The sequence below is a fragment of the Cebus imitator genome, unplaced genomic scaffold (genome assembly GCF_001604975.1).
Source record: "Cebus imitator isolate Cc_AM_T3 unplaced genomic scaffold, Cebus_imitator-1.0 Scaffold568, whole genome shotgun sequence".
NCBI lineage: Eukaryota > Metazoa > Chordata > Mammalia > Primates > Cebidae > Cebus > Cebus imitator.
In genome coordinates this window covers 686347-707554 of record NW_016107883.1, presented here as the reverse complement: position 1 = coordinate 707554, position 21208 = coordinate 686347, and the positions used below count along the sequence as shown (strand labels likewise).

The 21208-nt window shown below is 46.8% G+C and overlaps 1 protein-coding gene across 3 annotated transcripts in view; it reads right to left on the bottom strand.

Moving 5' to 3' along the window:
• Positions 1–176: 176 nt before the first annotated feature.
• The window catches only part of ZXDC (ZXD family zinc finger C), a 38258-nt gene continuing 17226 nt past the window's right edge, over positions 177–21208 (bottom strand). For all 3 annotated transcript variants that reach the window (XM_037734037.1, XM_017515977.2, XM_017515979.2), the window contains 3 exons: positions 4250–4431; positions 2184–2279; positions 177–1016 (listed from right to left, as the gene is read on the bottom strand). In XM_037734037.1, the coding sequence (XP_037589965.1) occupies positions 930–1016; positions 2184–2279; positions 4250–4431 (365 nt within the window). In that variant the 3' untranslated portion in view covers positions 177–929. The remainder of the gene's footprint in view (positions 1017–2183; positions 2280–4249; positions 4432–21208) is intronic.

Below are 21208 nucleotides of genomic sequence, written 5' to 3'. Positions count from 1 at the left end.
AAAAAAATAGGAGTGACCCTGTGTCTAGTCTGTTAACTTACAATAAACATGGGCAAGGTGATCAGCTTGTCTCCTTTTGCAAGACAGATCTTACTCTGTAATACACACTGACAAAAATATATATATACACTGACATGCGCATATTACCCTCAACAATAAAATACATACACCAATCATCACAGTCCTACACATAATCTATGGTATTCAGAACATCGCTTTATAAACTGTTGTCAAATTACCATTTTAACATGAATACCCAAATAGAGAATTGAGAAAATTATTTTAAATTTTAACTCTACCACCCCCTCTCAGTTATGAATTTAGTCTGGGAAGAGGGCTCCGTAATAGGTCACTGAGGTCCCCTGTCCCACCCCATCATTCTTCTCCCAAAACTAGCTGCCTGACTGCTCTGCCAGACTTGGGCTAGAATTTGGCTTCACTGTGGCAATGGGACCACCTGGGTCCTACAGTGTGGCAAAATCCCATCCCTGGTGCTGGGATGCTCACACACTGAAGCTGAAACACCTCACTTGGTTTTGCCATAGTTCAAGTTACATCTGACTAGAGAGTCTGTTCTCTACCCTATTTCCTGCAGGAGCCTTTTTCTTTGTAATGCAACAAGTGCTACACAGCTCAGATCCGATGGGACACGGGGAGTGGGGCTGTAGTGCACCCAGCCCTGCTGAGGGAGATCCTTGCCTCGCCAAAGCACTTTGCTCACAAAGGCAATTTCAAAGAATACAGCCCAAACTCATTCCTGGTAAAACAAATGGAAAACATTTTTGATAAATGTACCCAAAGTCTCAAGAGGGCTACGCTGGCCTTCTGAACAGAAACCAAGTGGGGTCTCCCCAGGCCCATGCCATCTGAGTCTCAGGGAAGGTGTGTCCCTGATCATGGCCTTGGGCCTGCCCAGGCCGGGGCTGCCATCACTGCAGGTCCTGCAGGTTGATAGTGCTTCCTGGGAACTGGGTGGCCTCTGGACCAGCAGGGCCTCCAGATGCGGGGACCACCTCCTGCAAAACCAAACAGTATCATGAGGAGGGAGGAGGGAGGAGGGAGGGGAGGCAGAGGGATCCTGCGGCTCCACACAGCAGGCAACTGACCAGGCCCATGGCAAGATACCTGACTTCTCTTAATCAAAACTACAGGCTCCCCTTATTCTAAACACACGTTCTTCGATGGAAAAATGAACTCAATACTGTACTATAAATTTTTCCGGATTGTTCTGTCTGCACACTGACATATACCCTCACATGTTCACACACCATGTGCCTTTTTACACAAACAAAATCATCTTTAATTCTGCAACCCTTTCTCCCTACTTCTCATGCGGTAAGCACACTCCCAGGTGTTAGGTGTCCGCCTGTGCCCTCACAGCTGACCAGCACGTGGCCCAGGGTTAATGGCAGCCCCATCTAGCCCATCTCCTCCTGCTGGAAGAAGTGTTCCTGCTGTTGCATCATTTGACTCCAGGCTGCCGTGATTATTTCACTGTCTTATTTCTTTAGGAGCAGTCCCAGGAGGGGGCTGCCAGGCAGAATGAAGCAGACACTTCTGAATTTCTCTCATCTGTCCATCCAAACCGCCCTCTAGCTCACCCCTCTGCAGCCTGGGTGCCCGGCCCTCTGCTCCCACCAGCACTTCTGTCCAAGTTTGGTTTTGATTGCAAGGCAAATGCTGAGTAGCCCAATTTCAATGCAAAAAAAACTAAAACACAATTTGCATCGATTAGTGTGCGTATACACACACATAAGCCAAATTGTTACAAATATGATAAGCTATACACTTTCATTATTTCATATCCAACTCTGAATCATCCATTGCCACCTATCCTTAACCACATAAGCAAACTACTGAATTTGTCTGAGTCCACTCTCCCATAGGCTGGGCCCTGGCCAGCCCTCTCCCAGAAAAGTAACTGATATTCCTAGGCACAACATGTTCCAAGAGTATATTAACTTCTCCCGCTTTGTTCACCAGCAGGAGCTGCTGCATCCTGCAGATCTGAGCTCCACTCACCCACCTTCTCCAGAAGGCAGCAAGACATTCTAACAATCAACCCACTGAGCCTCCCCAGCCAGCCAGCCTCAGTTACCAGCCTGCAGCTGTGAAGCCAGCCTTCCAAAAGATGGCTCTGCGAGTCTCAGTAAGAAAAACAAAGGGCAGTAAGGCATACAGACCTGGAGGATATAGACGGGCAGGTCCACGGTGAGGAAAGGAAGGAAGGTGGCTGGGCCGCGGGCCGAGGGCAGGACACCTTCGCCAGAGGGGTCATCCTGGAGAGGCAACAAAGTCCTGTCACATGTCTGTGAGAATGCAGCTACAGTCCTCATCTTACCTGAGAAGTTTCCTCCACTGCAATGTGTGGCAGAGCCAGCCCATCCCCTGTATTCTAAGGGAGGCCTGAGGACCCAGCAGGAATTGCTTATGGGGACTGGGGCTTTTACCTATTCCAACCTGGTTCCCATTCTCTCACCTTGATCCCAGCAGCTTTTGCTGGGCCTGGAACCTTCTGCTGTCCAGCTCCTCCCCTGTCAGCCCAAGTACCAATTTCCCTCCTACGGCATGCTCCTCAACCCCTGTGGGTACCCTGGCACCCCCTGCACCCCCACCAATCTTGTGTACCGACAGTACTCTCCAGCACCTCCTCGGGCCCAACAGAGAGGCCTTTCCTGCATGCCCCAGCTTGGGCCAGCTGGAAGGACCAGGGCAGGTGGAGGGGCTCCTCCCAGTCCAGGCTAGAAACCTCAGCCGTCCCATGTCTCACCTGTCCTGCACCTGCATGTCCGCCCAGGGCATTCACACCCCAGCGCAAAGCTCCTGCTGCTGCCCTGTACCTCATTCCTTCTACTTGAGAAGCACCTGGGTGTCAAGCACTGCACTACTGTTTCCATTTTATAGATGAAAAAACTGAGGCCTGGAGTACTTAACTAACCTAGACTACACTAGCTGGTAAAGGACAGAAAAAGGACTCAAACCCAGGTTCTCTGTCCTCACAGCTTTAATCAGGAGTCTCTTAAAAGTATACCCCCTACCTGCTCCTCTTTTGCCTGTGGTGCCAGCTTCCCCACCATCTCCCCATTGGCAAGCCTCTGGTCCTGCCTCTGCACCTCTGCCCTGCCAGCTGAGGCAGTGTGCCCTTAGACGGTCCTCCCCCTCCACTGCCTCTGCTCCTGGGGAGTTTTTACCTCTTCACAAGCTGGAGAGAGAGGATCAGTGCTCCTGCTCGTCTCTAAAACAAGCTTCAGTCCCCACCTGATGCTCACCACTAGCTTCTGACCAGCACAGGGCCACACTCAACTGCCTGCAGCCTCCTTCCTGCCCCCTTCCCAGTCCTCCTCTGCCCAGGCCACCCCTCTTGCCTCTCTGAGCCCTAGCCTTGTGCGGAAGCCTCTCCTAGGACTACAAACCCACAAACCCACGAACGTGCCTGTTTCCCAACTCAGAGCTAGTGTCAGCTCTGCCCTCCGCACTTCTGCAGAGCCTGTGACCATATCCCCTGCCAGAGAAAAACTACAGAGTGGAGTGGAGGGGCACACACCTGGTCCAAACCTAGACAGCCCCAGCTTATAAATCTCTCCTCTCCTCAAATCCTTCCAAATCACCGTCCCTCTCCATTCTGGCCCCTCAAACTGAAACTGAGGATGCAGGTGGGCTCAGAGGTGCTGCAACGGGTGTGCTCAAAGATTTGCAAGCTGGACACGTTGGGAGGGGTGTGGGCCTGCCCTGGAGGGGCTCAGTTTAGTAGGAAAGAAAACAGAAACACTGAAAAGACCCCCACCACCTCCAAGTATAGAAAGGCTGCTAGTGCACCACAGGCAGGCTGCTCTAGAGATGGGGTGGCTGAGGCAGCCTGTGGAGCCCCTCTGCCCCAGCCCTGCAGAATGGCAGGGTGGCCTCAAACAGATCTCATCCTGCTGCAAAATACTGAGGCCTGGGGGCCTTGGGTGGGGACGTGAGCTGCCCTGGGGCTAGATGCAGGGCCATGCACAGACAGGGTCAGGAAGTGGATACACAGTCCCAGCAACACTCAGAGCTTGAGCAGATGCAGCAGGAGAGGCTGGGAAAACAGGAGGAGTTGAACTGTGAGGAGACAGGCCTTGGGACGGTCTATAGGGGAGGATGAATGAGGAGCAGGCAGGGGGTGCTGCGACAGGCAGGGGACGCGGCATGCCACATGCTTCTCAGACCTGTGCGACACTCCCACCCAGCCTGCAGCTGGCCCGTGTGGCTCGCCAGCTCTCACCTGCACCAGCTGGACCTGGATGCCCTGCGCCCTGCAATGCACCCCAGCTGCTGGAGTTGGTCCTGGCCGTCCTCCACTGGGCACCACGAGGCTCCCACACAACCAACTGCTCTGGCTTGCGTGGAAATGGGGAGGACTCATTTTGCCTTCTTTTATTTTTCTCTGAGTAGACTGTGAGGCTCCTAAAATGAAATATAAAAACCAGCACACCCAATCTATAATCTACCAGTCAGGCCCACCCTCACCGAGGTCTCACTATGCGGAAGACAGCCTCCCCATTAACTGTCATTCTGCATAGCCAAGAGACTTAAAATCACTCATCAGGAAAAATCACGAGTCAAGATGTTAGAAGAAACAACTATACAAACAAAAACCGCCAGGATTTCGATTTTTAACATGTAAAAACGTCACACATATTTTTTTGCCAGATGGTACAGTAATCAGACCTAAGCTGCACATTCTTGGAAAGCAGAGACTTCCTTATCCTCTAACTCCAAGAGCTCCTGGCCAGCAGGAGATCCTGAGCACAACTGAGGACAGCCCAGGGCCCAGAGCCACAGCATTGTAGAACAGGAAGGAAGCGGGAGGTCTTCACATCCCACCCGCTAGTGGACTGCTGCCTCTGTTCAGCTCCTTCCCAAGTCACCACTCCACTGGCTTTACAAATATATGCTTCTTAAAAAATGATGTAAAGTACAAAGAAAAAAGGAAAAATCTTAACACCCAGAACAAACTCAAAAGCTGCTTCAGGAAGGCCTGGAAGTAGCCTAGAGTATGCACTGCAGAGACCGCAGCCAGGCTCACCCTGACCCGCCACCCACTCTGCTCCAGGGATCTAGATAAGGAACTCAAGCTCTGAGACTCAGCATTCTCTACCTGTAAAATGGGAATGTTAGTCCCAGCCTTGAAAGGTTTTGGAGAGGATTTCATAGTAAATATGTGATAGAAACTTAGAATAGTGCCTGGCTCTTGGTGAGTGCCAAGGAGCTTAGAGGTGCTGTCACTGTTCTGCCTACAAATCCCTGCCTGGACACACAGCTATGAATGGTTTCAAAAAAACAACTGTACAATGACTATCATACAAGTCATTCCTAATAAAAGCATTAAATTGGGTGACTCTGCTACCCAAGGCAGGCTGTTTTTATGAGGCTGTTTGACCAGAAGGTTCTGAACAGCACACGGGGTGAGAGCTTACTTACCCTACATACACTACGGCTGCCTCCCTTATGTGCTCACTTTGCTCCAGATCCCTTCCTGTCTTCTGCAGTGCACTGGGTCCTGAGAGCTTCACACTCAGCAGGCAAGCCAACTGGGTGCACAAACCTTGGGTCCCCTGCACTTATGCACAACCTGCTGTCCCTTCCAGGTGCCTCAGGGCTCTTTCTCTTTGAAGCACAAATACTAACCAGGTTTCTGGGGAACACAAATTCAGTTCCCCCTCGCTGCAGGGAGATGCACATCCATTACAAAATACTTCCTTTCTGTTCATCAGGTTCTATGCTCCAGAAAACCCAGCAGCCCTTGCGCTGGATTATCTCTGGCTGTTCTCCACACCTAGTTTCTCTTTTTAAATTGCTCTACTTGCTTCAAACAGGAGAACAGGGCTGGGTCTGGGTAAAAGAGGCACCTAAGGCACAAAACTCACTCACCTCTTCTTGAGGAAACTTCACATCAGTTCCTAGTACTGCAGTCTATGAAGTACGCAATAGCATTATGTCTAAAAAAAAATGCACACCTTAATTTAAAAATACTTTATTGCTAACAAATGCCGACAGACATGAAGTTAGAACATGCTGCTGGAAAAATGGCACCAACGGATTTGCTGGATGCAGGGTTGCTACAAACCTTCAATTTGTAAAAAGCACAATAAAGCCAACCGCAAAAAATGAGGTGATCCTATATCCTCCGTGAGCTTGTATACTATCCCACTCACCTCCAGAATTTTACCTGAATGCATCTTTATGCTTTGAAGTCTTTTATCACCCTAGCATATAAAAATATATACATAAACAAATTTTATTTAACTTCTAGGCATTAAAATTTTTGGTTTGAATTGTTACAACTGCAATTATTAGTAATGCAAAACAAATCAAAACAAACTAAATCAGAAACTTTAATAGATAATTATGATACTAATAAAAGCAAACATATTGAAAATGCTTTTCAAGAGGAGTAGGACTGACTGTGGTTTTCTTGCCCAGTTAGTTCATGCATCTGTGTCTAAATACTACTTCTTGCTAGAATTAGACATAGCATCTATTCCTGTCAAAGACTCTTTAAAATCAAATGCTCATGTGTCATTACAACTTTGCAGCTGCAGGCTGAACTCATTCAAGTTAGGGGGAAGCCCAGCGAAAGCAGGGCCGGTGCTGCAGCCAGAACAGTCACATTAGGCTTGCTTTCTAATAAAAGGCCTGACTTCATTTTTAAATTCAAATAAAAATACTGAAACGTGTCATTAGGAATATTAGGAAAACTATTGTAGAATAAATTGAGGAAGGCATTGAATAGTGTATCTTTCCAGATTACTTTTAAAAGCAGACAAGATTTAAATGATGTATATCAAATATTTATTATCAAGTTTTGTTCAAAATAAATCTGAGCCATTTATCATGATTCAATGCCAAACATGTAGGCCATGGTCTAAGTTACCTGTGAAGCAAGAGGTATGACCGAATCCTAATATTCCTTTGCAAAATGTGTGCTAGCATATGCCATTGGAATCATGGGAAAATTCAGAATCATGCGCAAAATTGGAAATAATTCCACTAACGTTGCTAGACACCATGATTACTTTCCCTTTATATTTAAACCAGTTAGTAATGAAAATGATTCTATCTTTATTAATATATTTTAATGGCATTACTTTTACAACACAAAACAAGATAGACTATAACTAGGCTATCTCTTGACAAGCTAAATTGGTTTCAACTTCTGTATTAGCATACAACATGAAAAAAATCAGCAATTTCTCTCTTCAAATCCACACATTTAATTCAGTGTCACAAGTAGTCCTGCAAACATCAGCTACGCTGAGAAGAGCCACCACCACTAATTTGTACTGTTTTTGCATCAGAAGGTATTTTTCTTCCCAGCTAACAAGTCATCTGGGGATAAAAAGTCAATAGCTGAAAAGAACTGCTCATGCTTATACAAACATAGGGCTCTTTCCTTAAAAGTAATGCATTCTTTGACAACAGTAGAGGGCTGGCAAAGGTGAGGACTCTCAACAAGAGATGCCCATCCATGCCCCATGGCCCCTCTGCGATGCACCTCAAGCACAACATCTCGGCATCCACCCCTAGATACATTTTTGCACAGGAAGGGGAGGCTGGTGAGCCCACCTCATGAAAGTTTTGATGTTGGTATTACTCTACAGGATGCTTCCCTGCAACCAGTATTTGGACCTGCCCCCAGGTTTGGTGCTCTGGAAGGAGATCCTGTTTCTGCATGCACTCCAATAAAACACACCATGGTAGAAGTCTGGTGGATAGCTATAGCCTCCCTGTGTTTTGACAAGCAGGACATCTGTCAGGGGAATGGGGGGAGAACCTGCCGCAGATAAGCTTGGACACCTCTTCTCAGAAGAGTCTGTTCCAACAAGGACTGCACCTGGAAGATGAGCCTGGAAAGGATGCAGAGGTACAGGCCAATAGCTGTGAGAGAAAAGGACAGCCAGGGCAGGAGGGGCCGAGTCCCAGTCGCTGAGCTGTCCCTCAGGCCTGGGCAGGGTGTTCTGTCCTAAGACCCCCAACGGTACACCCTGAAGCCTAGTATTATGTCATGAACATTTAAGATGGCTGAAGGTAATCAGAAACTTCCTGGGTTAACTAAGCAAGTATGTTTATCTAGGGATGCTTAAAGGCATGCCAGAGCAAACAAATGGTGTCCACATCACGTCTTCATGATGGCCATGCAGCCCTGGGTCCTCACTAGTAAAGGGTGCCATGGCATCAACTGCAACAGGACCAATTTAATTAATAAAGCAGTCACAAGAAAAATCAAATTCTTTTCTCACTAGGGACAACCACAAACCCTTAGAGAACAAGGTAACAACACTAACCAAAATTTTGCTTCAATATTTTCCATTGTTATCCAAAATGCTTGCTTGTGCTGGAGTTCCTGCAGGAGTGGGGAGCGGAGAGCAGTATAAACCCAACACCAACCAACCTCCTGGGAAGCAAGGAAGGAGACCCTGGGAGAGAGTCCTATCTGGGTATGAAGGTAAACAGCAAAGCGGTCAAGTGCCCAGGCTTGGGAGCTGGACGATCCAGCCATGCAACTCAGCTCCCACATATCTGTGGTGAACAGAGATGGCCACACTGCTTCCACTTCGCCGTGCCATGACAAGAATTAGGTGAGGCAAACAGCACTGGGTCTGATTCAAACAGCATGCCATACCCACACCAGCAGCACCCCAGTGCCCTCCACAGAACGGAGTTCAGAGCCAGCCAAGTGCCCTGGGGAAGGATCTGCACAGACGAGGCTCAGACCTCTTCCTTGATAAACACAGGGGGTCATGCGAGCTTCCTCCACTGAGATCCTAACTTGAACAGGAGGTAAGTTACTATTTTCCCAATTCTCCCAAGGGTGGGAGATCAGAGAGCACTGAGGCTTAATTCACTCAGTCCCTGACATGGTTAATCCAGCACAGCTATTAGAAAGATGTAATATGTTAATATATTTATCCACAAGCAAAAATATTACTAAGAACAAAAGCCAGATGAAAATATGTTTTATCATTTTTCAAAAATGAGTCATTTGTGTAGGGAAACGTTTACCACTAAAACACGGTAAGTAGTTTGACCTGGGTGGTGGAGCTTACAGGAGAGAAAGCATGAGGAAAACACATTTATCTTTTCCAGCATAAACCATATGGTGGGCCCTGCCTGTGCTGAGTGCTCACCCTCTGCTTAGGGATGTGCTGCTCACGCTACAGGTTCTTTGTTCTGCAGGGGCCCACTCTCCTCCAGGGCATCTGGAAGGCCCTGCAAGTCTCAGGCTTTCATTTTTCCTCTCTCACAGCCTTCATGGGTATTCTCGCCAAGCTACCTTCCCAGATCAACTTCAAGTGGACAGGTATTTGAGAATTGCGTATCTCCAGCTGGTAGACCCTAAACCAGAGCACACTTGTCATCAGTGATCCTGACATGTTTTATTACTTCTACTGTCATTCTGAATGAGGCCAGTTGTTCACAATTGTTCTTATTTGAAAAGAAGAGCTACAATTTTATATATACAAATATACAAATATTTACTGTGCAATTAGCTATCTATTGATCCTTTTTATTTCTAACTACTTGAGTTGATTCCCCTGGGTTTTCTAAGCCTGACAATGACTTCATCAATAAGTAATCATCATTCTCTCCTATTTGATTATCTGTTTCTCTAAAAACAGACACTTCCATAAAAGTGTCAAATACAACTACCCTGTTGGTTTGGTTTATTATTTCCCCAGCTTTGCGGGGAATGCAGCTAGCATCTCTCCACTGAAAATGCTGCTGACAACTGGCTGCTCTCTAGTATTAGGGAAATCTGGGTTCCTAGTTGATTCAGGTTTGTGATGTTTTCAAATCAGTAGCAGGTGATGAATGCCATCAACTGCCCTGTTTGGCCTCTGTGGACCCTACACATCTCCTGTGGCAAATCAGGCTGACAGGCTGCCTTGCCCCACACCACACTCAGGTGCTGTCCATGTGTTGGTATTTCACTTGGGATTCCCATGCCTGCTTCACCTGCTGGAGGTGAGACACAGTGTTCCTGCATACCATGTGGCCCAAAGGCTCAGCAACAGCTCTGAGGGCAGCTGGCCTTGGGTTCCATCCTGACCCTGCCCCCGCCAGCTATGCAGCCCTAGCTAAACTCTCTCTGCCTCAGCTTCCTCATCCAGAAAGATGGGAACACGAGCACCTATACCTCACAGGGTTGTTGCAAGGACTAACAGGGTAATAGATGTAGATGTGCTGGTGTTAGAACCGCGCGGGGCACACAGTACGCCTTCATTAGTTATCACACCTTCATCAAGTTTTAGAACCAGAGTATGTTAGCTTTGTACATTGAACTTAGTAGCTTTTATTTGAGTTCTGCGCAAATTTCGTCATCATTCAACAAGTGTGTACTGTCCCTTCACCGCACGGTGGGTGCACTGCCACAATGGTGGCCCTGCACGTGGAGCTCACAGCTGCTGGCTGGTGCACTTTGTATAGCTGTGTGTTTTGCAGCACACACAGACAAACCCATAACCGAAGAGTAACAAGGGGTGAGAAAGTACAGGGTACCCTGGGAGCCTCGAGAGGCAACTGATAAGACACTGAAGAGGGTGTGACACAGGTACCGCCTTTGAGGAGCTGACCACAGCGGGGACCCTGCCAGGACACTCTGGGCATTCCACACAGGCATCCTGGGCATGCACCAGGGCATGGCATGATTGTGCACTAAGAAGCAAGCACCAGAGAACAGCACGTTGGGGGCTGCCACCCCTAGGGCTGGAGGGACTAGGGAAGGGGTGGTGTCACTGGAGTCCAGAACAGGGACAGTGCACAACAGCAGAACTACAGCAGGGACCACCCAACAAGAACTGGGGCCACAACCATCGGGGGAGACAGCCATTATCATGAAATTCCCACAGAAGCAGAGCAAGTGAGGCCCTTCCTCCTGCCATACACCCTCTAGTCTCTCCATAATGCTCCCACCACCAAACCTGGCTGGAAGCACTGAGGAGCCTGTGACACTGTCTCCAAGGATGCGAGTCAGACAGCAACGACCAGCATCCACATGGCAGGAGGAGCAGGAAATGCCTGGTGGGGGGAGGACGGGGCAGCATGTACACAGGGCAGGTCGCCCGCACATAGCATTGGGCGAGGCACAGGACAGCGAAGGCCAGCCAGCTCCAGAGGCCTCAGAAGAGTAAATGTAGGTGGGACCCCATCCTAGAGGTCAGCAGCTCTGAAACCATATACACACAAAGCCCTGCCACTGTTTCCCTTACTTTGTTCCAACAAAATGTTGAATGTACAGAAGGAGATGTAATGAACAAAATGTATGTTTAAACTTATTACCAAAGCTTTTACCTTTTTTATTAAGAGATAAGGTCTCACTATGTTGCCCAGGCTAGACTTGAATTCCTGGGCTCAAGTGATCCTCCCGCCTCGGCTTCACCTGGAAATATGGGTGTGTGCCGCCAGGCCCAGTGATCTCTGAATTAGTCAGCACCGGGCTATTTTGCAGGAACCCCTGCAGGTCCGCACAACCAACCTACAAAGCCAGGTCCCATCACTTTCCTCAATTTACAGAAGGGGATGCTAAAGCCAGAGGCCAGGCGATCTGCCCCAGGCTGCTGCAGGCGGAGCCACACCTCACCTGTGGTCCTGACCCTACGACTGGTGCTCTGACTCAGCACGGGGTGCCATCTCTCAGCAGGCTGGCTCTATAAATCATCACTCTGGCTGTGCGTGGCAAAGTCAATTCCGCTTCTCTGTTAAATACAAGTTTCCTCCTCCCAAAGACTGGAGACCTGCCACTGAGGGGCCAGGAGTCAAGGGACTTTCCATTGGGCTGCCAAGGCCGACCTTCATCCTTGGTCACCTGGCAGTGACGTAGGGATGACTGAAAGTGGACACAGAATAAGCTGGACCTGTGGAGGCCAGCTGTCTGCCACGCAGACAGAAAGGGAGCTGGGATTGTGTGCTCCATGCAGGAAAGCAGTGTAAGAAACAAGAAAGGCATAAAAGTTAGCAGAAACCAAAGTGACAGTGGGACGCTCTGTGAAGGGCCATGGCGCTCACTCACGCAGGTGCAGGAAACCCAGCATGCAGCCCATTCCACAGCGGTGGGGTCACAACCAGTGCTGCAACAGGAAGTTCACTGCCACCAAGCACCTTTCTACCTCTCCCTGCAACACTCATCAAAACCAAAGCTTTATTCACAGAATGAAATAAAGGGAGTAATGCCCAGAGCCTGCAAGGGGTCTGATACCCTCACAGAAAGGGTCCAACAAGAAAGGCCCCTCCACAGCTGCTCACAGGCAACTGCACCTTGCTCACCCTTGACCTGCCAGGGCTCTGACCTTAGACATGTAAGGGTCAGTGGTATGGAGGGAGCCATGATGCACTGCTGCACAAAATCCTCCTGCCCCTAAAGAAAACACAAGAGCAGACAGCTCCCACTTTGGTGAGTCTGCAATCTGCTTCCCCCCGCCCAACCGAGAGACCCATGCACCCTCCCTGTTACATGCCACATCTGCCCCAGGGGTGTTCATGGGGCCCACAGGGGATTGTGTGCTCCATGCAGGAAAACAGTGTAAGAAACAAGAAAAAGGGTATGACAGAGTATGACAAAACGCCTGTATCCTCAAAGATGCCCTCATCTAAATCCAAACCTGCCTCACCTGATACATGTGACATGAGAGCCACATGCATGTGACTAGAAATCTCTTCCAGAATGAGGAGTAAATGAGGGTGCACTTCCAGGCTGACCGCCCCTCCTGACCCAGGGACCCTGCCCACACCTCCCTTCCTGCTGCTCTCCCTGCCTGGTGGTCCCTTCTGCTTTCATCATGGCAGCAACAGGAAGAAAGGGGGGAAAACTTGGACTAGGTGCGCAAAGATTTTTGTTTTAAAGTGAAAAAAAAAAAAAAAAAAAAACTATTATAAAAATTAGATCACTGACTTAATTTCAAGGCTCCATCCAACCTGATCATCCATTAGAAGACTTCAGCTGTGTGAATCCCTGAGCCACAGTGCCAGACCAGCCACCTCACCCTCTGCCCACAGGGGTGCACTCCCTAGCCTGAGATTGCCAAGGCGGAGCTGCACCCAGCTCAGGAGGTCCCGGCGTGGCCAAACCAGTGCTCCAGGCACAGGGAGGTGGGCACACACTTAACCTGCCTCCTTCCTCCAGCTCTGGTCCTCACTGTCCCCTGGAAAGGAAAAGGACTCAAGGCCACTCCTCATCTCCCTGTGAGTCCCTCAGGCCCACCAGGCCATCCCAGGAGGAGCAGGGCTCTATTGCTTACCATTTCGATGGCGGCTCCATGTTCATGTTTTAATTAAAGTATTTTCCAATACCAAAAGTAGAAACGATCATAACAAAACACCCACAATCTTAACAATCAGGAAAACACCACTTCATGCATGCGTATGTGGGCTACTGCTTGTTTCTGGGTAAATATACACACAAATTTGTCTCGCAACACATCCACTTTTTCTTACAAATACGAACTTACTGAAAACATACCCAGAGTATGCAGTTCCACTGGACATTTGAGTTACATTGTTATAATACTTAAACAGTCCTGCACTGAGCAGTGGCAGCGTGTACAGCTTCACATAGATCCCTGGGGATTTCCTTAAGATAAATTCCAAAAACGTAATTGCAAGATTGAATATTATGCACATTTTTTGGCCTCTGAAAACATTACCAAATGACCCTCCAGAAACGTCATGGAGTATCCCCAGTAAAGCTCTCCTGAGAAAGCACAAGGACGCGCTGTGTGCACCAAGGCCAGCACTGGGCTACTGTTACCCAGGTGGCCCTCAGTCAGATCTACCAGTGTCCTCGTGAGCACTGGCTGTGCCTCACCCGTTGTCATCTTCCTCATCACCTCCTGCATCACGATCTCACGCTGTTGCTGGTAATCTGGAAAGCTCTCTGTGTGAACATTTCTTTGTGGCTGTGCCTCTGCTGACATACTCTGGGAAATGATTTAAACTCGGGGCCTCAGTGGCACGTGTGCAAGAAGGGTTGATGACAAGTCACCTTACAGAGTTTGTGGAAGGCGTGAACAGAGTTACTGCATATGAAGGATATAGGACAAACAGAACAAGTGCAGGCTGCCCCACAGCTCTTCCTGCCTTACGAAAGCCTTCAACCTCTCATCTTCATTCTTTATTCTGTATAGAATTCTAATACATTTTTTCCCCCAAAAGGCCAGCATTCACCTGTCAATAACTGAAGTGCCACCTTTTCCATACACAAAGACAATCGGGTCCCAGGTCAGTGCCTGGTGCACTGGATCCTGGGCTCCTGGCTCTGCCACACAGCCCCAGCACCAGCACATGCTTCCAGCTGCCGGGGCCTTGCATGAAGTCTTAGCTACAGCGCAAATCCTCTATGCCATTTTCCGTTTCCTTGGACAATCTTGTCCATAGCTTCTTACACAATGGTCCTGAAACCTATTTGGACGTCTGCATGAAATCGCACTTCAGTGCTATGGCAAGAGTGAGAGAGGCTTCTCTTTCCTTCATCCCACATCTGTCAGCCAAGCCTGTAGGCTCTGCCACCAAGCAGGAGCCAAGCACTACTCCCCACTGTCCTCACCACTCTCATTCCTGCTAGGTGACCACACGGGCTTCCAACTGCTCTCCCTGCAACCTCCCATGACACCCAGTAAGTTTATTTTCAAAACGGCAGTGGAAATGGCCCTCTTCGAATTATCATGCCATTTTCCTAATCACATCCTCTGGTTCCCCATCTGACTGAGGGAAAGCTGGAGTCTGACAACGACCCAGGGGCCCTCAGTGAGCTCTGGCCCTTCTGCTAAAACGCTCCCTCTGTGAGGTCTCCCCAAGTAACTACCTCCTGGCTCTGCCTCTGATGGGCTATGGCCAGGACTGTTGGTTCCCTTGTCTCAGTGAACTGTTTCCCCAGACACATCCCCATGGCTTTCTTGCCCTGTTGAGTGTCACCTCCTCAGAGACCCTCCCTATCCCCACTGTTTAAAACTACAAAGGACCACAGAGTCCTCTCCTGCTTGTCTGTCTTCATGACATTTATCACTTGGTTTCCTGATTATGAGGTGCTTTCGCCCACCCCTGCCACCAGACCGCAAGCACTACCCTGTGCCTGACTCATCCACGGCAAGGGGTTACCCCATCTGAGAGCAGTCAATCTCGTCATCCCTTCAACTCCTGTCCACTGGTGACATCTCCTACTAGCTATGTTAGGATTTTTGTTGCTGTGTGTATGAGATCTCTTCCCCCACTGCATTTCCTAGCTGGCTACCGTGGCTATGCAGGAAGCTCTGGATAGTATTCATTTTGTAACAGGCACTTAACTATCTTCTGTTTTACTAATTTTTCTGACGATTCTTTTGAGTTCTTTTGAGTTTTCCAATAAAGAGTCAAATCATTATTATTTGTCTCCTCCATGCAGTTCCATCTTACTACTTTTTCTTGGCTTATTTCAATAGCAAGAACCTTCAAACAACATCCAACACCAAGGGTAACAAGGGTAATACACACCATTCCTGTCTAACTCCTAAGTGTGAGGACAGAACGCCTCTGATGACTCACCATTAAGCATGATATTGGCTGCTGGTTTGGACACAAAATCTTTATTACATTCCTATTCCCACCAGTACAGTAATGAGTATCAATTTTGTAAATGAAATACAGTATTTGTTGAGAAAATAATAAAGTCCTTCACTGACGTATTACTGAGATAACGCAATTAACAGACTTCCTAACATTAAGTCATTCTCAAGCTATCTGATTAAGTCAGAATAGTACATTAAATTATATATTGCCAGATCCTAAGTGTGTTTTATTTAGAACATTTCCATCTATCTTCCTTAAGAGTCACCAATCTGCATTTTTTTTTTTTTTTTTTTTTTTTTTTTTTTTTTTTTGAGATAAGGTCTTACTGTCACTCAGGCTGGAGTGCAGTAGTGACAGATCCTAGCTCACAACCTCAATCTCCTGGGCTCAAGTGATTTTCCCGCCTCAGTCTCCCTAGCAGCTAGAACCACAGGTGTACACCACCATGCTTGGCTAATTTTTTTTTTTAGAGATGGAGTCTTAGTATGTTGTTGAGGCTGGTCTCGAACTCCTGGCCTCAAGCGATCTGCCTACCTCAGCCTCCCATAGTGCTGGAATTACAGTTCTCTTTCTGAGAGATGAATCCTTGTTAGGTTTTTCATGGGAAGCTTCTGTTTTCCACAGATCTTTGGAGCAGCATTTACTGCACAAATTCCATGAAGAGTGAGAACTGTTGATGAAATATTCATATTCTTATGTCTGAATGATTGTTTTCCTAGAAAACTCTGCATTTTGTTGTAAGTATTCTAACTTATTATCATATAGTTTACATGATATCTGCTTATCCCTATGTACTGCAAAGAATTTGTTGGATTTACTTAATGCTTTGGTTTATTTTTTAAATTGCTCAGACAGAAATGGAAAATGATGGCCTAGAGGCTGTATCCACTTAAGGATATGTTTTGTTTGGTCCACACCAAAAGTTTTTCTAAATCTGAATAAGCTGTCACATTTAAGCATCAAAATCTGGATTCAACTCTGTACTGACAGGGAGACATCTGAGGTACAAAGTTGCATCTAGTTTTGGCCACATCCCGTGTTCCATATACAGTAATACATAACGGTCGGCTTACGTGTCAAATGCTTCTATGAACCTCACGTGTACTCCTCATTTAATCCACACAAGCATTCCAAGTGAAGCGTGCTTCTAATAGCATTTCACAAAGGAGAAAGCTGATTTGCAGAGAAGTTGCTGGCTCAAGAGTTCAAACATAAAAACACATGGCCTATCCATTTTCCTGTATTTGTAATTAGCTTTTATTTCTTTTATTTATTTATTTTTGAGATGGATTTTTGCTCTTGTTGCCCAGGCTGGAATGCAATGGTGTGATCTTGGCTCACTGCAATCTCCGTGTCCCAGGTTCAAGCAATTCTCCTGCCTCAGCCTCCTGAGCAGCTGGGATTACAAACGTGTTACCACACCTGGCTAATTTTATATTTTTAGTAGAGATGGGGTTTCACCATGTTGATCAGGCTGGTCTTGAACCCCTGACCTCAGGTGATCTGCCCGCCTCAGCATCCCAAAGTGCTGGGATTACAGGAATGGGCCACTGCAGGTGACCTTGCTTTTACTTCTTCTTTCACCCAACTGGGAGGTTTTCTTTTTTTTTCCAATTAATTTTTACTAATTTAATATATATATAACATAAGGCATATCATAATATATTGGCAGTACTGTATCAGAAAACACAGTACTAACTATATATATGTTTATCAGGAATATCTATATGGGGGGAGAGAGAGAGAGAGAGAGAGAGAGAGAGAGAGAGAGAGAGAGAGTGTGAAAATTTTTGAATAGGTTTCCTAATGCCCTAATTTGTTCCATTTAATTTCAACAAATATTTAATGGACATGGAGTAGGATTTATTAAATCACATTACTAATTCCATTATAAACATCTTTCATATGCCTTTTTAGTCTGCTCGATCAACGAATAATGAACTAATCATTTTCAAAATGCTAGTTTCTACACATTCAATTATCTTAGATTTCTATCAGTTTTTACATTATATTAATACTGTAAGTTTTCAAATCAATATTCATATATATGTTTGTGGGTCTCTCAGTTCTGCTGCAGGCTACACATGTACAGCAGCCAAAAAGGAAAAATCTTCTTTGTCCCATGCTTTTCCCCTGAATTCTACATTTTTCATGTTAACGTTAACCCTTGCTTTGCGATTTCCTTTTATTTTATGCTGTCTTAATTTTAACCTTCCCAAATATTTCCATTCAGGATGCACCTCTCCTAGACAACACAGCAGAGAGTGTGCTTCAATGTATTCAATCTTGTCTTTTGGCAGGACAGTTGCCCTCATTACATTTCACTGTGACACAGAATACCCTTGGTTTTCTGGCACCATGTTCTTGCTGCTGTCTCCTCTGATAAGCACCACACTTTCTTTCCCTTCTCTGCCCTTAGACAGCAGAAAGGTATACACACCCATTTATAGTTCTGAAGCTGTTTATGCTTAAACTTAACTTTGCTATTAGTCTCATTTTTACACGGAGAGAAAAATTATAGTTCTATGCTAAGGGGAGAACCTCAATACTCAAGATAAAGGGACTGGCACACTACATTTTCTATACTCAACAGCAACACAATGGGACAGTCTTGGATTTCAGATGCTATTGCTCAGACTGCATGTTTCCCAAGAACTAACGAGTGCACTGGCTCCTAACCACATTCGCAACAGCAGAGTCTTGACTGTCTTTAAATGACCCAATTCCATTAATAGTCCTGTTACACTGCAACTGCTCTGTTCTTGGACTTATCATAGGTCCACAGTCTCTCAATCACAAATCTTGAAACCCAAAAAGCCCCAAACCCAATTTTTTTCCCTAGACTTAATGCCAAAAATAGTTTAGCAACATAACTGACCTGAACCGATGTGAAGCTATTTATAGTCTTATTTGATACCACTTAGATATATTTGCGGAAAAGAACCAATGTAGTGATTAGTGGTATTAATACATAATACAGGTACCGTATTAACTAAAATATGAAATATCCTGAATTCAAAACACAGCGTGGGTTAACATTCATAAAAATAGCACTGACCACTGAGACGCTAGTGTAACAACGCCCTAGTAGCAATAAGCCCATCTAGTGTCTATATGTTGAATTCTAAATCCCCAACAAAAGAAACCAGGGCTCTTTGGAAGAGGAGTTGGTTCCAGGGCAGGGAAAATACAAGAGCCTGGAAGGAAGGAAGTGCTCAAAACAAAAAGCCGGGATGGGGAATGTTGATGGGGCATAGGAATCCAACCGAAGGATTGGCTGCAACTAGAACAACTGGAGCAACAAAATAAATTGTGATAATATTGATCATAATCCAATATTAACTATACCCTAAAGAATCAATATCATTCAATCCATACTGCATAACTGAATGAATAAGTAAATGGGAGAGAAGAGACAGCTGTTCCTTACAAAATTCTAATTAGTAAGTGCGCAAAAATAAGGGAAATGGAAAATCACCATTAGAACCTCACAGGCAAAAGCCCCTGCTGAGTATTACATGAGAGGAAAGCTTAAAGAGAAAAGGGGTACTTGCAGTGCAAGGCAAAGGATTAACCCTGTCCAAAGAGGCCTGGCCTCTGCCCCCGGCTCCTGAGAGATCTCTAGGCCCTTGGGATATCCTGCTCTGTCTAACTGGGTGCCCTGGGCCACTTCCACAGTCTGTGCTAACCCTGTGGTGGAGGCCTCAGGCACACAGTGCCAGCTTAGTCACTGGAGGGCTAGAGACTAAGGCCAGCCAGTCTACACAGCTGAGACCCAATAAAACTCCAGACAGCAAGTCTCAGGTGGGCTTCCCTGGGGGGCAATGGTGTGTGTGCTGTCACATGCTGGGAGAAGCTGCACTGTTCACACCTCCACGGTAGGACAATTGAAGTGTCACGCTGGGAACTCTCATGGGCTCTGCCTGGGCCTCTTTTCTCATGGCTGGCTTTAATCTGTGTCCTTCCACTGCAAATAATCCTTAGCAGTGAGGACAACAGCTATCAGTGAGCTCCGTGAGTCCTTCTAGAGAATTACCTAAGGGTGGTCTTGAGGAACCCCAAGATTGCAGTTGGTATCAGAAGTGAAGGTGGTCTTAGGGACCCCCAAGCTCTGCATACAGTCTCAAAGCATCTACTGTAAGACCAACAGTTATTAATTACAAAGGGAAAAACAAGAAGTTGATGGTGAAGAAACCTAGCAGCTACCACCCCAACCAGTGATCCAGGTTAACACACCCACCGTATAGACAGCATAGCCCAGAGAAGGTGGGCACCTCATCCCCATCTCCAGCAACCCCAGCCCCAGTCTCATCTCCAGAAGGCATTAGGCAGGCCCACAGGGAGGACAGTCCAGAGCGAGGGGCCCACCCTCTTTGAAATCATCATCACAGGCAAGGGAGGGCCAAGGCCCTCACCCAAACCAGAGCAGATGGGGAGGGGTGACAATTAAATGCACATAGGGCTTGGAACAGAGAAGAGCACTAAGGGAACCTGGTCACATCTACATCAAGTCTGCCATTTAGCTCCCAGGACTGCAGCCACAGGGGGCTCTCAGCTGTGATAAATGCAGCATGAGTATACAGGATGCTGCTTCGAGGGGAGGCAAGCAAAGGGGTTCCGGCAGGAGGATAAAAGGCCATGACAGGGCACACAAAGGAGCACCACACATGGATGTCTAAAACAACAGCAGACACATGGGTGCAGGAAGACACAGGTGCCCTGTATGTTTTGGAAAATAGACGGTGGGCTTCCTCCACTGGCTGAGGCATCCGGAGGGGCTTTTCAAGGATGTGGGTGGCAGTGGCAGCAGCCTCACTCCCTCATGAGGACATTCTCCTGCTGCATTCACACACGGAGACCTAGGAGATACCAGGTTTCCATTTCCCTTAGAAGTCTATGGAGTATTTAAATCAATGAGTGCATTAAAATACTCTTACCATCACTGGAAGAAACTGACACAGATTTGAACATTGTGAACTGCACCTCAGGGTAAGAAATGAGAAGCTGCTCTTTATATATGTGCCCCAGCTATAAGTTAAGAAAGGAAGGAAAGATTTAGAGTACCACCGTTTAGATTAACCCCTAAGGAATAAGAGGTGGATCCAGTCTCTGGGCACAACGGTTGCCAGCAGTACAGAAAACGGCCTACCAGAGGGTGGGGGCCTCCTGCAAGAGTCCACCCCAACCTGCAGCAGAGTTTTACCAACCAACCAACCAGATCTAACCGCTAGATATAACTACTAATTTACAGGAAATTAAAAAAAAAGGAGGAACCTGTTATAACAGTGATGTGACCACTAAAGTCCAGACTGGCATACTTGAAAGGACAATCAGTTTCTTCAACAAAAATCAGGCAAGAGATAGTAGAGAAGACTACAGCTGTCATACAGACTCAAGAGATGATGTATCAACAAGTAGTGACATATGAACCCCACATGGATTCTAATTCCAAGAGACAGTTACACAAAACATTTGAGGCATCTGGGACAACTGAAAATTTGAACATTTGCTAGATACTGACATTAAGAAAATGCTGTTAATTTTTAAACAAGTGGTAACAGTATGTGTTAGCACATACTGTTTTTAATGTCTTTTTTTTTTTTGAGATGGGAGTTTCGCTCTGTCACCCAGGCTGGAGTGCAGT